This window comes from Mus pahari, chromosome 19, assembly GCF_900095145.1.
Source record: "Mus pahari chromosome 19, PAHARI_EIJ_v1.1, whole genome shotgun sequence".
Classification (NCBI taxonomy): domain Eukaryota; kingdom Metazoa; phylum Chordata; class Mammalia; order Rodentia; family Muridae; genus Mus; species Mus pahari.
The window spans coordinates 89,506,236-89,520,479 of NC_034608.1; the positions used below are offsets into that span (position 1 = coordinate 89,506,236).

Sequence of the window (14,244 nt, forward strand, 5' to 3'; positions counted from 1 at the left end):
GAGAGGGAGAGGGAGAGGGAGAGGGAGAGGGAGAGGGAGAAGGAGAAGAGAGAGTAAAAGAGGTTAGAGAGCAAGGAGGGGCCCCGGCAGCTCCTCTTATGGTGGGCTTGTTATCTTGTTGTTGCTAGGTAACTGGGGAGGAGTCCAGCCTGAAGGTCAGAAGCTTGGGACATTGTGTATGTGACTAAAAGCCACACTTCTCCTGTGGGGGCTGTGGGGACGGTAACTTTTACAGGAGTCAGGGGTCCAGGAGACATGAGGGAACACCTACCGTCCCATGTAGGTGAATTATCACCACCAGGTTCTACCGGGGTTCAGACCTCAGCTCACTGGTGACCAGACTGTCTGTGTATAGCCCAAAGCCCCACGCTCTACCACTGAGCTAGATTACCAGCCCTGTACTAATTTTTGGAACAAGGTCTCTTACAGAATTTAAAACTTATCAACTGATTAGACTGGCTGACCAGCAAGCCTTGGAGATTTGCCCTGTCTCCACGTTTCCAGACTGGGATTAGAGGCGAATACTGTATCCATCTTTTCTAAGTGGGTACAGAGGAACCAAAACCAGGTCTTCATGTTTGCACAGCAAGCACTTAACTGAATGAGTCATCTCCCCAACCCCTTAACCTCTCTATGTGATCTATGTATGGCACAATTATTTTGATTTTAAAAAATTGGACCTGCATGGTGCCTTTACTCCCAGCACTCCCCCCAGAAGTAGAGGCAGGGGGATCTCTGAGTTCATGGCCAGCCTGGTCTACAGAGTGAGTTCCAGGACAACCAGGGTTACACAGAAGAGTTTGTAAATATATCTTTATCTCTCTCTCTCTCTCTCTCTCTCTCTCTCTATATATATATATATATATATATATATATATATATATATATCTTTTTATTGATTCTTTGTGAATTTCATATTGTGTACCCCAATCCCACTCATCTCCCCATCCCTTCCTATCCAACCTGTGCCCTTGAAGAAAAAGTAAAAAAAGAAAACCCCCAAAACATCTCATCATGGCAACTGCAGCATGTCACTGAGTGTCCTACAGTATAACCTTTTGTCCACATTTCTTTACTTGCAAATGTTCATTGCAGTGAGTCGGGTTCAAGGCCTCTGGCTTCTGCTGTACCATCACTACTGATCTTCACCGGGACTACTCTGGGATTTCCTGCTTGCTGGTCTGTGTCATGGAGACCCTGAAGCTTTGATTCTGCAGGACAGACCCATTCAGGAGCTCCAGCAATTCACAGATGGAGTAGATGTTGGTATAGGCCAACTCAAAAGCCCTGGATTTGGGTTTGGGTTGGTAGCTGAGTTGCTCAGCCCACCAGTTCTCCTGCACCTGAGCCAGCAGGGCTGGTTCCCCTCCTTCACAGAGGCAAGAGGTGGGACCAGTTATGCTGTGCCCAAGCCATTTGGGCCAACACTCTCACAACCACACCACGGGGACCAGCTCTCTAGCACTACTCTGGCTAGCTCACTCAAGTGCCACAGCCTATAGGCATACATTTTTTACAACCTACTTTATTTATTTATTTGTTTCTTTCTTCAAGACAGGGTTTCTCAGTATAGCTCTGGCTGTCCTGGAACTCACTTTATAGACCAGGTTGGCCTTGAACTCAGAAATCCATCTGCCTCTGTCTCCCAAGTGTTGGAATTAAAGGCATGTGCCACCACCACCTGGCACAACCTACTTTTAATAAGGGTTCAACCTCTCTTCTAGCCCACCACTCAGGAAAGGTAGCAGAAGAGAAAAGTTATTAGGATATGGGGGAAGTGGACCTGTTCAGCAATAGTTCTTTGGGGCGAGTTTGATCTTATTGGGCAGCAATTCAGTCCTATAGCAAACACCAAATATGATTTAGCAGCTGCAGACCAGTCCTCTAGGCAGGCAGACACCAGGCACACATTAGGAATGAACTGGCAGCTACAGTCAAGTCCTTTCAGCAAGCAGACATCAAGTAGGAACCAGCAACTGTAGCTCAATCCTGAAGAAACTGCCAGGCTCACCAACTAGCCTGAGGCAAGGCCACAGAAGGGACAAGCTGCTGCAGGAACTCATGAGCAGTTCTTGGATGAGTTTCTTTCAATGGCAGTGTTACCACAAGTTGAGCTCAACTTGTGTAAGGTGGACAAATACACGTGTGTCTTTAGCGAATAGCAATGTGTAGTGATTCAAACCAAGGCTCGTCTCCCACTGTCTGTGGAGTCATATTTACACTCCTTCATCAAGTGTCCTTTTACATGTCTGCTATATCCAAACATCCTTTCACCTGTGTCTGCTGCAGGAAAAGTCTTTCATGTGTTTGCTTTAGCAAGACATCCTTTCACCTTTGTGTCCCAACAAAACATCATTTGATATAAACCAACTTTTCAAAGACCTAGAGTTTCCACTTCAACAGCTGGCAAGAGGCTGGCTCTCATGCCCTTGGAGCCAACTCTACTCATGCTTCTCAGGCAAGGGGCAGGGGAAGGTCTGCCCCTGACAATAACATGGTCTGAAGAGGCAGTGCAGACCAGGGATATTTGCATGGCCTTTGGTATTAACATGGGCCATGGGCACTAACCCAGACCCCTGTGGCTGCATGGTCATGGACCCAGGCATGGCCCTTAGCAGCAGGATACGCTGGGACTTCACCATGGCCTCAGAAGGCAGTGCAGGCTACTCACATCTGGCTGTTCTGTCTCTCTTCACAGTGCTTAGATCTTTCTGTTTCTCTTTCTCTCCCACTTTTCTACCACATACTTGCACATTGTAGTGGTGCCCATGGTATGCCGTATGGCAGGCAGGCCTCTGGGTTTCGATTTAAAAAAAAAATCTTTCCAGCCAGGCTTGATGTCAAATGCCTTTAATCCTAGAGACAGAGACAGATGGATCTCTAGGGGTTCAAGGCTATCCTGATCTGCATAGAAAGCTCCAGACCAGCCAAAGTCACTGTGAAGACCCTACTTTAAAAGCAACAACAACGAAAACAACAACAACAACAACAAAACTTTCTGAACCTGTACTTTCTATCCCTTTTCTCTTTGTGTGTATGGCAGCCAAGTATCTATACTGAGCTACCTCACCTACCTCCTTGAACCAAATTTTTGTCTTCCTCGTAAATCACCTTATAATCTCATTTATAAAATCCCTTTCACCAGTCTAATAAATCCCCTTTTGCAATGTTAAGAAAACCTTTTGTTAAGGAAACGACACATTCCTCCCCCCTCCCACCAGGTTAGTTTAGGGTCATTCAACTCCAAAGTCCCCAAGTGGCCTGTTTAATGGATTTGAAAGACTTTGCCTTCCTTTGTCTCTCCTTAAGTGTATCTGCCCATTTCTTTTTTCTTTTAAGAGTCTTTCTTTCTTTTTCCCAGAAAGGGTTTCTCTGTATTCCTGGCTTTCCTGGAACTCCTCAGTCTCAACCTCTCCTCTGCAGAGATCTGCAGGCTTCTGCCTCCTGAGTGCTGGGATTAAAGGCATGTGCCACATCTGACAATTTATTTATATTTAAAGATATATCTAAGCTGGGCGTGATGGCGCACGCCTTTAATCCCAGCACTTGGGAGACGGAGGCAGGCGGATTTCTGAGTTCGAGGCCAGCCTGGTCTACAAAGTGAGTTCCAGGACAGCAAGGGCTATACAGAGAAACCCTGACTCGAAAAAACAAAACAAAACAACAACAACAACAAAAAGAACAGCCTAGATTTTGGTCGAGAAAAGAATAAAGCAATCTAAAATAGAATGTGTTAAACCTGTCTTGGCACAAGGGATTACCATGAAATGTTGAGAAAACCAAGTCTTAGATTCACCTGATATTTTTTACAAATTGCAAAAATGCTCAAACTTTATTCTCTGTAAATACATGTTTGAATGATTGTGGCAGCAATAGGTTTCCACTTGTTTGTGTGGATGGTAGAAACTCAACAAAGGAAAATCTACATTATGGTTGTTATGCTAAATCTGCCTTTTTTTTTTTCTCTCTCAAGATTTCCATTTGGAATTTTGTCGTGAATTTTGCATGACTTAAGCATTGCCAAGGAATAAAAAAAAGTTCTACAGTCATCATAATTATTCGTCTGAACCTGAATGAAAGAAAACATCCTTGGCTTCTGAGGCTCTGATACTGTCTGGCTAGGGGAAGGTGAGCCCTTCCCCAAAGCTGCGGAGACAGCACTCTGGCACCTCCTGCCGGGCTGGAGCTAGAGTACACCTCAGGCACACTGCTGTCTCACAGCTGTCTCACAGCAGCTCTGAAAGGCGTGGTTTTCTCATACACTATTAACATTATTTTAAAGGCAGGGTTTCTTCAGCCTCCCGAGTGCTAACAGATATGGGGAAGGGCTGGGAAGTCTACCTTTTATTTGCTCCAGTCCGTTCTTTTTACTTAAAAAAAGTATATGTATGTATAGATACATATATCTTTCTCTCTCTACATCTATCATGTATGTGTGCCCATAGAGGCCAGAAGAGGACACTGGGTTCCCTGGAGCAGGAGTTACAGGCAGTTCTGAGCCCCTGAGTAGGGTACTGAGAACAGAGACTGGGTCTTCTAAAAGTACAGCAAACGCTATTGACCACCGAGCCATCTCTCAAGTCCCAACTTTTACTTGGGAAAGGGGCTCCCTAAGTCACCCAGGCTGGCCTTGAACTTGCGATCCTCCTGCGAGGAGCGGGGCTGACAGACCTGCGTCACTGGGCTAGGTTCTCTCGGAAGACCTAAGGCTTAAGAAACGCTCACAAGGCTCCCGAGCCTCTCCGCCATCTTTGCTCGGCTTGCAGCTAGCTCAGAAGTTTCGCGCCAAAACTTCCCGCCTCACAAAATGGAGACCGGAAAGAGTTGGTCCGTGACGTCACCAAGCCCCCTACAGCCAATCATCTTGGGAAACCGGCCTTGGAGGCGGGACTCAACCGGCGCAGAGCGGTCCAATAGCTGCCCGCGGCGCTGAGCGAACCAATAGGAGCGCAGAGGCCGCGGCGGACAAACGCGGAGGCTGGTTTTTTCCCGCGAAAGTCGGCTTCCTCTGGGAGGGCGGAGGTTGGCGTGGCGCGCCGCTGTGAGGTGAGGGGGTCGCGGGACCCCGTCTAGGGAAGCCCCAGGCTGCTCAGCTCGCTGTCTCCCTTGACCCAGGTACAGTCATGTCGGGCTTCGACGATCCCGGCATCTTCTACAGCGACAGCTTCGGTGGCGACCCCGGGGCGGAAGAGGGCCAGGCCCGCAAGTCGCACCTGCAGAGGCGCTTCAAGGAGTTCCTACGGCAGTACCGAGTGGGCACCGATCGCACGGGCTTCACCTTCAAGTACAGGTGCGACAGTGTCCGGGAACCACTCTCACCGGGGACGCCTTTTCTAGACAGCCCCTCCTCGGGCCTAAAGGCGAGAATGGGCTACAGTTAGGCGTGTTTTGACAGAGGTGGGGACAGTGGTGCCTGTGAGGACCGATGCCGGGGTGCATGTGCACTGCTGCTGGCGGCTCCTCAGTGCACCCTTCCTGTCTCCCTAAAGGGATGAACTCAAGCGGCATTACAACCTGGGTGAGTACTGGATCGAGGTGGAGATGGAGGACCTGGCCAGCTTTGACGAGGAACTGGCTGACTACTTGCAGAAGCAGCCAGCCGAGCACTTGCAGCTGGTGAGTAGCACCCATTTCAGAGCCTCCGAAATCCTAAATCCTGGCCCTGTCCCATCACCAGCAGCTTAACGCCTTTCCTCTTCTTCAGCTTGAGGAAGCTGCCAAGGAGGTGGCTGATGAGGTGACCCGGCCCCGGCCAGCTGGAGATGAACTGCTCCAAGACATCCAGGTCATGCTCAAGTCAGATGCCAGCCCGTCGAGCATTCGGATTCTGAAGGTAGGAGTTTATGGAATGTGTGGTGCCCAAATCGTCTGAGACAGGTAGCCTAGAGCACCAGATGTGTGACCCTGACCAAGCCATTTGACTTAACTTAGCCTTTATCCTGTGTAAAATTATCTCAGTGGGGTTGATGTCTTAAAGGGGAGGCAGAGTCTTGCAGAACAGCAGTGAGTTCCTATCCATCGGGGAGACAAAGAATAGTAAATGTATCCATAACTGAGAGGCAGAAAGTGGGGACAATGTGGCTATTGCTGAGAGGGACAAAGTGCTGTTGGAGCTGAAATTGATTGATGTATAGCCAGTCATGTCGAAACCTCGAAGAGCATTCCACAAGGAACAGTAGTTATAGAGGCTCTGGGGTGACAGTGGTGGCCTGTTTAGAGGAATGGAAAGAAAACGGTATGTCTGGAGTCCCCTGAGCTTGCATGTTGGTAAAGAAGAGGTGGAGCAGAGGATGATGTGGGAGTCTCTTTTCTTCCACCAGGAGGAGTTCCTGGGATTGAACTCAGGGGTATTCAGGGTTGAGGCAAGCAGGTGTCTTTACTTGCTGAGATATCCCACTGACCCTGGTTCCATTCTCTTTATGAGGATGGGGTTTACATTCAGAGCCTTCTTCATTAGGCAAAACACTCTTCAACTGCAGCCCTAGACTCTGATGTCTGGCATTGGAATTCATAGGATTCTTGTGGCTGCTCTGTAGAAGAGGAGTTACAAAATGGGCAGACTTGGAAGCAGGAAGGAAGACATGAAGATGGTTATTGTTTTAGCATGTGGCAGTGCTTTGTGAGTAGTGTAGTAACATCTGGTTGCTACCCATTCACTTGGTGTCACCCACCCATTGTGTACTGTACCTAGAAGTCTATATTTCATTTTGCTTGAAGCCCACAGAGCTCTGTGTCTTTTTTGGAGTCCCTGTGACGTTACTCTTGGTTTGCAGGATAACATATCTTCAGGAAACAGCCCTGACTCCTCTATGAAGACTCCAGTATTGGTTGTCTGAGTCCGGCACTCTAGAACTGAATTGCACCCTAGGTTCTGCCAGTGTGATGGTGGCATTGGATTTGAGTGGGGACTGCTGTTTCATTGAAAAGACAAGCTTGTCCCTCTTCTAGGGACAAAGCACTTTGGGGAATGGACTGCAAAGTCTGGTCACAAAAGTAATTGGATCTCCAAAGCAGTGATTCTAAAGTGGGGGTTGGTGGTGGTTTACAACCCCATTGTGGGGTTTAAATTATGATTCTCAGAAGAAAGAAATTACATTTACAAAGTAGAAACAAATAATTTTATGGTTGAGGGTCACCACTGTTATAATACTGGACAACTGTATTAAAAGGTCAGCATTGGGGGCTGGTGAGATGGCTCAGTGGGCAAGAGCACCCAACTGCTCTTCTGAAGGTCCGGAGTTCAAATCCCAGCAACCACATGGTGGCTCACAACCATCTGTAACAAGATCTGACGCCCTCTTCTGGAGTGTCTGAAGACAGCTACAGTGTACTTAAATATAATAAATAAATAAATCTTTAAAAAAAAAAAATCTTAAAAAAAAAAAAAAAGGTGAGCATTAGGAAGGTCAAGAACCTCTGCTCTAGAGGGATTCCCTTGTGGGGAGGCTGAGGCATCGGGCTTCTTTCTTTTATAGTGTCAGGGGTCTGGGATATCTGGGTCCTTGTAGGTCATTTTTCAAAAAAAAAAATTGTTTTGTGGATTGTTCAAAGATTCAAATGTCTGGGAGATCCTTGTGCCTCCACTCTTATTTCCCGGAGGTGGTCACCCACTCTTTGTTTCTCCTTCAAATGTAAGGTTTTATAGGGTCTAGTGTGAATCTGTAGTTTCTTTGTCCCAGAAAAACTTAGAATACGAAGATGGAGAAGAGAAACTTTGCCTGTTAATTGTTTCAGATCTATTTTTATATGTGGGTGTTTTATATGTATGCCTGTGTATCTGTGTGTACGATACAGTTCTGCTGCCTGTGCTGTCAGAAAGATAAAATTGGATCCTCCCGGAACTTAAATCATGGATGGATGTTTGTGGGCTACCATGTGTATGCTGGAAACCAAACTTGGGAGTTCTGGAAGGGTTTGCCAATGCTCTTAACTGCTGAGCCATCTCTCTCACCCACCCCCTCATTATGAAAAAACTTACCACACATGGAAGTATATAGAGAAAAGGGTAATGAGCCCCAATGTTGTTACTGAGATTGAGTATTAATATTTTGTTTATATTCCTGCTCTTTTTCCTTTTTATTTCTGAAGAATTTTAATATTTTTTTTAATTAATTTATTTATTATATGTAAGTATACTGTAGCTGTCTTCAGACACACCAGAAGAGGGAGTCATATCTTGTTGCGGATGATTGTGAGCCACCATGTTGTTGCTGGGATTTGAACTCAGGACCTTCGGAAGAGCAGTCGGGTGCTCTTACCCGCTGAGCCATCTCACCAGCCCTTTCTGAAGAATTTTTAAGCTGAATGTTGTACATGCTTTTAACAGGCCAAAGGTGGGATTACAAGTTTGGCTACTTGAGGATGGGTGGCTAATCTGGCTTCTTGGTATATAGGTGTGACCCTTTGTTTGGTAACATGATCATAGTAACATCACAGTTAACAGTTAGTGTTAGTATCTGGTGAGATGGAGTCGTTAAGATGGTGAACCGGAGGCTGACAGAATGTCCATAGCAGTTGGTGACAGAATTGAGCTAGAACCAGGGCCTCTGTCTCTGGAACATCACAGGAAGCTACTGTCAGGGCTGGAGTTTGGGTTTTCTGGGTTTTGTCGTAAAATATGTTTCATGTTTCCTTTGTCTCCCAGTTCCTTGTTCTGCAAGGGCCTTGAAAGTGAGGGCTTGTGTATGAGGCTCCTGGACCTGGTGCCCATGTTACCTCACATTAGGTGGGTGCTCTGGAAAGTCTGAGCTAAACTATGAGCCATGGCTTTGTCACCTCCTCCAGATCTTGCCCATGTCATTCCTCAGCCCTTCCCATATCTCCTCGTTCTCCTTAATCATCAAGTCTCCCTGTGGCTTTGTTACAGTCAGACATGATGTCACACCTGGTGAAGATCCCTGGCATCATCATTTCAGCCTCTGCAGTCCGTGCCAAGGCTACCCGTATCTCCATTCAGTGTCGCAGCTGCCACAACACCCTCACCAATATCGCCATGCGCCCAGGCCTAGAGGGCTATGCCCTTCCCAGGAAGTGCAATATGTGAGTGTATAGCCAAAGGGACTCTGGGGGAAATGACCTGAAGTATCAAAAAAGCTGGCAACCCTGGCAAGTGCTGCCTGTACTGCCTGTTAGAGACCTTAAGGCAAAGACTGGGAAGCACTATATCCTTGAGTTAGGCAGGATCAATAAACCCAGCCCAGTGTCCCTTCAAGTGGTTGAACTTTTGCACCACCTGGATAATCCACGTGGAATCCAAGGTTGGGGAGGAAATAGTCCAGGGGATTGAGTCTATATGGAAACTGTTTCTCTGTCTCTGTAAGCCCCTGGCTATCCTGGAGCTCACTCTTGTAGACCAGGCTGGCTTTGAACTCAGAAATCTGTCTGCCTCTGCTTCTCGAGTGTTGGGTGGCATGTGCCATCACCTGGCTTACAGAATCTTCGAAAGCAAACTGGATTGCTAGGCTAGACCCGGTGTGCCCACTGTACTGCCTACGAACACGGCTATACTACTTGATATTTAGCATATTGTTAAACTACAGTGGCAGAATGTGTGGACTTCCAGTTAGTAGGACTTAAAAAATTTACTGTATAGTTCTTATAACAAACTCTACTTGCATCTTGGCTGCTTTTGGCTTTCTCTTCTAGTTTCTTATCAACTTCCACATTGCCTGAGGCATACTGGTATTGTCCTAGACTGTTGCCTACCCTCACCTGCTGCCACAGAGTAGCTCATTCCTATCCCCTTGTCCACCTTCACTGCTCTTCAGTCTATTCCCTATATAGAAGCAGGGTGGCTTGGCTCTTCCATAGCCTGCCTTGGTCTAGTGCACTTGCATTCTCTTCTCCTTATGTGGTCTTCACTCAGACTGCCACAGTGTCCCTACATGTCCTTGTCACCTAAGGTGCCTTTCTTATCCTATGTTTACATTTGGTATATACGTGTCTGCACACTCTCATCTGCCTATTTTTACTGCATGCCTTTAAATTATGCAGATGGTTTTCAATCCTGATGGGAACTGAGCTTCACAGACCAGGGACTTTAGGTTTACTGCTATGTGTCCTTACCTATATTTGCTGAATAGACTTACTGTATAGGCCTCAGAGTCTGAACCCTCAGAATGGTCTAGAAGTGGTAAAATAAAATCTCACTGGAAAAGATACTAAGCTAAGAATATGGTTTAGTAAGGGATTTGATGATATAGCTCCTTCACCTATGAGGACAAGAGGCCTCATGAGGGAACAGTGAGTGACTGCCACCTCAGTGTGACATGGAGAAGCCAAGATACCTGAAGATCTGACTTTGAATCTAGCACCCTGCCCTAGGCTTTTCCCAGATGTGTCCCAGCTCTGCCTTATAATGCTGCTGCCTCTCAGAGCTGACTTGTTGAATGGGTGTGTCCCAACCTTTGGGCTCTCGGTAGCTCTAGTAACCACTTCTTCCCCTGCCCAGGGATCAGGCTGGGCGCCCAAAGTGCCCACTGGATCCATACTTCATCATGCCTGACAAGTGCAAGTGTGTGGACTTCCAGACTCTGAAACTGCAGGAGCTGCCTGATGCAGTCCCTCATGGTGAGATGCCCAGGCACATGCAGCTTTATTGTGACAGGTAAGTGTAAGTATGCAGGGGCTGTGGGCTGGTGTCCATGCCACTCCGGTACAGCATAGAGATCATCTGGTGCAGTGTATCAGCTGGAGCTCTTGATATGTCTGGTGCTTCTCATTGATTTTGTCATTTTTTTTGTCTCTCATAGTCTGCAAAGCATGTCCACTCCTATTTTACATGAGTACTGTAAACTGGGGGAGGTCAGATAACTTCGTGAGTAGAACTAAGGCCTGTGCATCTTCCAGAGAGTTTAGCCTTCTCAGTACAGAGCTGGATAACTAGCAGCAGTGCTAGCCCCCTATCTAGACTGCTGACATACCAGGCTTCCTGTTAAGACTGTCTGGGTTTTGTTGAATAGTTACAAAATGACCTAGATGAAGGCTTACAGGTCCTTGAGTTCTTACCCTGGGCTCATATACCTGATGATGAGTACAGATGTAAAGTTTCTGGGGAGTAGATCCACAGTTGTCAGCTTTATCATTGGCAAGAATGTGCCACTCAGGATCTTGGGAAAGCTATATTATTATTATTATTTTTTTTTCATCAGTAAAATGGCCTGAACTATTTCAAAGTGCCTGAAAAGGCCTATCAAGAGTTTAACACAATTCCTTAGCACAACTGAGCGAATTGTATTAGAGTATTCTCTTTAGTATCCAAAGAGCTTGAGAATTACATCGTGGAATGAGTAGGAAGTTAATAGGATAGTGTAGGTGGCAGAAACAGTTCTCAGTGAAACTGATTTGATAGTATATAGAACACCTTTGAGTTTGTTACCTTGCTTGATTCCCAACAGCTGAGACAAGTCAAAGTCATCTCTCCAAGCTCAGAGAGGCACTGTGATTTCTCTGAAGTCACACAGCTACTTTATGGTCCTTGAGGCAACACTGATTCCAGGGAAACATGGAGACTTTGGTCGCTTAGCATCTTTTGTCAAAAGGGTGACTAAAAACCTAGAGGCAAATTGACTTGGCTGAGCTCCGGGAGTGTGGCAGAGGCAGAAATAGAGAGTGGCATTGGCACTAGCAAGTAGTCCTTAAGGGTTTGAGGAGAAAGTTTTCCCTAAGGAGCTTGGTCACAGCTCAAATGATCTAGGACTTCTGAAGGCTGGGCAAGGGCACTGCCTCACCTCTGCCAGTACAGCATCTGACCTCTTGAATTCAGTGAGGGCCAGTATTATAACATTGCACTAACTATCCAGAGTGACGTGTAGGTAGCAAGAGTAGGGAAAGGTTCTCTTTACTCTAGACCATGCAGGGATTGAGCTGACTTGATAGTGATACTTCGGGTAGAAATACTAAGCTGACCACACTGTCATTTGCTTTTCTTTATCTTCCCCTCCCTGTACTTTACTCAGGTACCTGTGTGACAAGGTTGTTCCTGGGAACAGGGTCACCATCATGGGCATTTATTCCATCAAGAAGTTTGGCTTGAACCCCAGCAAGGGCCGGGACAGGGTGGGTGTGGGCATCCGGAGCTCATACATCCGGGTGCTTGGCATCCAGGTGGACACAGATGGCTCTGGTGAGTTGCTTTGGATTTCTACACTTCTCTTAACGAGCTGCTCATGTGATAACCTAGGCATTGCTTGAATTGCTCAAACCATAAGGATAGGATGTGCTTTACTTGTATGTGTGCACGCGTGCGTGTATGTATGTGTATGTGTGTGTATGGTGGGCATACTAAGCCCACATTCTACCACTTAGCTATATTCCCTATCCTAGAGTGTTCATTTTTACAGTAAGCAAAAATTTGTTACCCTAAAATGTCTATTTATTGGTTTAGTTGTAGTTCCTGCCCTGAGGTTGTTGCTTAAACATATGATTGAGTTGCATGACTCAGTGCTATAGATGGGATGTGGTGTGTATCCTGTGCTGCATCTTAGTAGGTAGAGAGGAAAAAGTGCATGAGGGTTGAGCAGACAGGATCTAGTTGGAAAAAAGAGCCCCCAAGGGATAGGTATCTGACACTGAACTGCTTTAATTGAGGTGTTGAAAAGGAACTAGAGAATTGTGGGAAGGCTTCATCTGTCAGGAGTGTCAGCAATAGCTTTGAAGGATGGAGGTGTGAAGGAGGGTCTTTTCAAGTATAGAGGAGTTCAAGTATAGAGGAGAGTTGGTGGGAACTCAAGGCTGGTGGGGGTGGGGGTGCAAGTGACAGGATCTCTAGTAGGAGTTGGGTTGAGTAAGTGATAGGGGCCAAGTAGGGAGTCACCTTGAGGATTGGTCTAGAGTGATGAAGTTCTGAGTACTGTGTCCGTATTCTATGTTGGCAGAAACTCCCTTGGTTAAAACTGGAAAAGTCACATATTTATCTATCCATATTCCAGACTTTAACTCTCCTTGACTTGCCATATCACTTTTTTTTTTTTTTTTGGTTTTTTTGAGACAGGGTTTCTCTGTATAGCCCTGGCTGTCCTGGAACTCACTCTGTAGACCAGGCTGGACTTGGACTCGAACTCAGAAATCCTCCTGACTCTGCCTTCCGAGTGCTGGGATTAAAGGTGTGTGCCACCGCACCCGGCTGCCATATCACTTAATGTATTACCATCTTCTGAAACTGGCTCTTTAGCCTTCCCTTCCCTTGCTTAGCAAACCCTCCAGATCCTTCTCAGTTCCCTTTTTTTAAAATTCCCTCACCTCAGTAAGCATGCTGTTTGGCTGCTCAACTTTCATCCCCAGGGCTGGCCACTTCTTACCTCCCTGCTCTGAGTTGTACTCTTTCTCCTGGGTTGGTTTTTCAAGCCCCTCTGCCACTTGGTCCCACCCTACCTTCTCCATTCCTCAGCAGCTCAAGTGAACCATGCTGTTTTGATCAAGCAATTGCATTGGTTCTCTACCCTATCTGCATTATGAGGGACTTTCCAGTGGTCTCCAAGGGCTCTGTGATCTGGCCTGATTGTGTGGAACCTTCTTTTCCTCTCTGGACCCTTGAGATTTGAAAGACTGATATAGCCCCGTGCTCTAACTTTCCTGAGTAAGACTGTGTCCTCCTGGTGCTGAGAGCTGTTTGTGTGTATGTTGACAGAGGTCAGGGTGTTCCTGATCTAGGGCTAGGCCCAGCAGTGGGCTGGAGGAGATGCCCCTTGCTCATGTATGCAACTGTTCTGTCCTAGGCCGCAGCTTTGCTGGGTCTGTCAGCCCACAAGAAGAGGAGGAATTTCGTCGCCTGGCCGCCCTCCCCAACATATATGAGCTTGTCTCGAAGAGCATTTCCCCCTCCATCTTTGGGGGCATGGATATGAAGAAGGCCATTGCCTGCCTGCTTTTTGGGGGTTCCCGGAAAAGGTGAGGGGTCTGGGAGGAGTGTGCTGATGACAAGGCTGCTGCAGGAGGACATCTGTGTGATGAGGACCAGGTGTTCTTCCATGTCTCCCAGGTCCCTTAGCCTGCTGGCACTGGGGAGCACAGTGGGAAACTAGTAGCCTAGGCTCTGGTCTAATGTGAGAGACACCACCTTGAACCAAAGTTTCTGAATGAGACCTGTTAAATACCTGACACTTAGAAAGTGTCATGTGTTCTTTTCCTCCTCCTTTTTCTTTTCTTTCTTTTTTTTTAAAGAGTTATTTATTTATTATATGTAAGTACACTGTAGCTGTCTTCAGACACTCCAGAAGAGGGAGTCAGATCTTGTTACGGATGGTT

General features: G+C 46.7%; 1 protein-coding gene across 1 annotated transcript in view; it reads left to right on the plus strand.

The window, feature by feature from the left end:
• The first annotated feature begins 4,966 nt into the window (after positions 1 to 4,966).
• Mcm5 (minichromosome maintenance complex component 5) overlaps positions 4,967 to 14,244 on the plus strand; it is an 18,736-nt gene continuing 9,458 nt past the window's right edge. The window contains exons 1-8 of the mRNA XM_021218685.2: positions 4,967 to 5,022; positions 5,116 to 5,290; positions 5,490 to 5,616; positions 5,705 to 5,833; positions 8,867 to 9,039; positions 10,451 to 10,606; positions 11,958 to 12,124; positions 13,716 to 13,887. Of these exons, the coding sequence (XP_021074344.1) occupies positions 5,124 to 5,290; positions 5,490 to 5,616; positions 5,705 to 5,833; positions 8,867 to 9,039; positions 10,451 to 10,606; positions 11,958 to 12,124; positions 13,716 to 13,887 (1,091 nt within the window). The 5' untranslated portion in view covers positions 4,967 to 5,022; positions 5,116 to 5,123. The remainder of the gene's footprint in view (positions 5,023 to 5,115; positions 5,291 to 5,489; positions 5,617 to 5,704; positions 5,834 to 8,866; positions 9,040 to 10,450; positions 10,607 to 11,957; positions 12,125 to 13,715; positions 13,888 to 14,244) is intronic.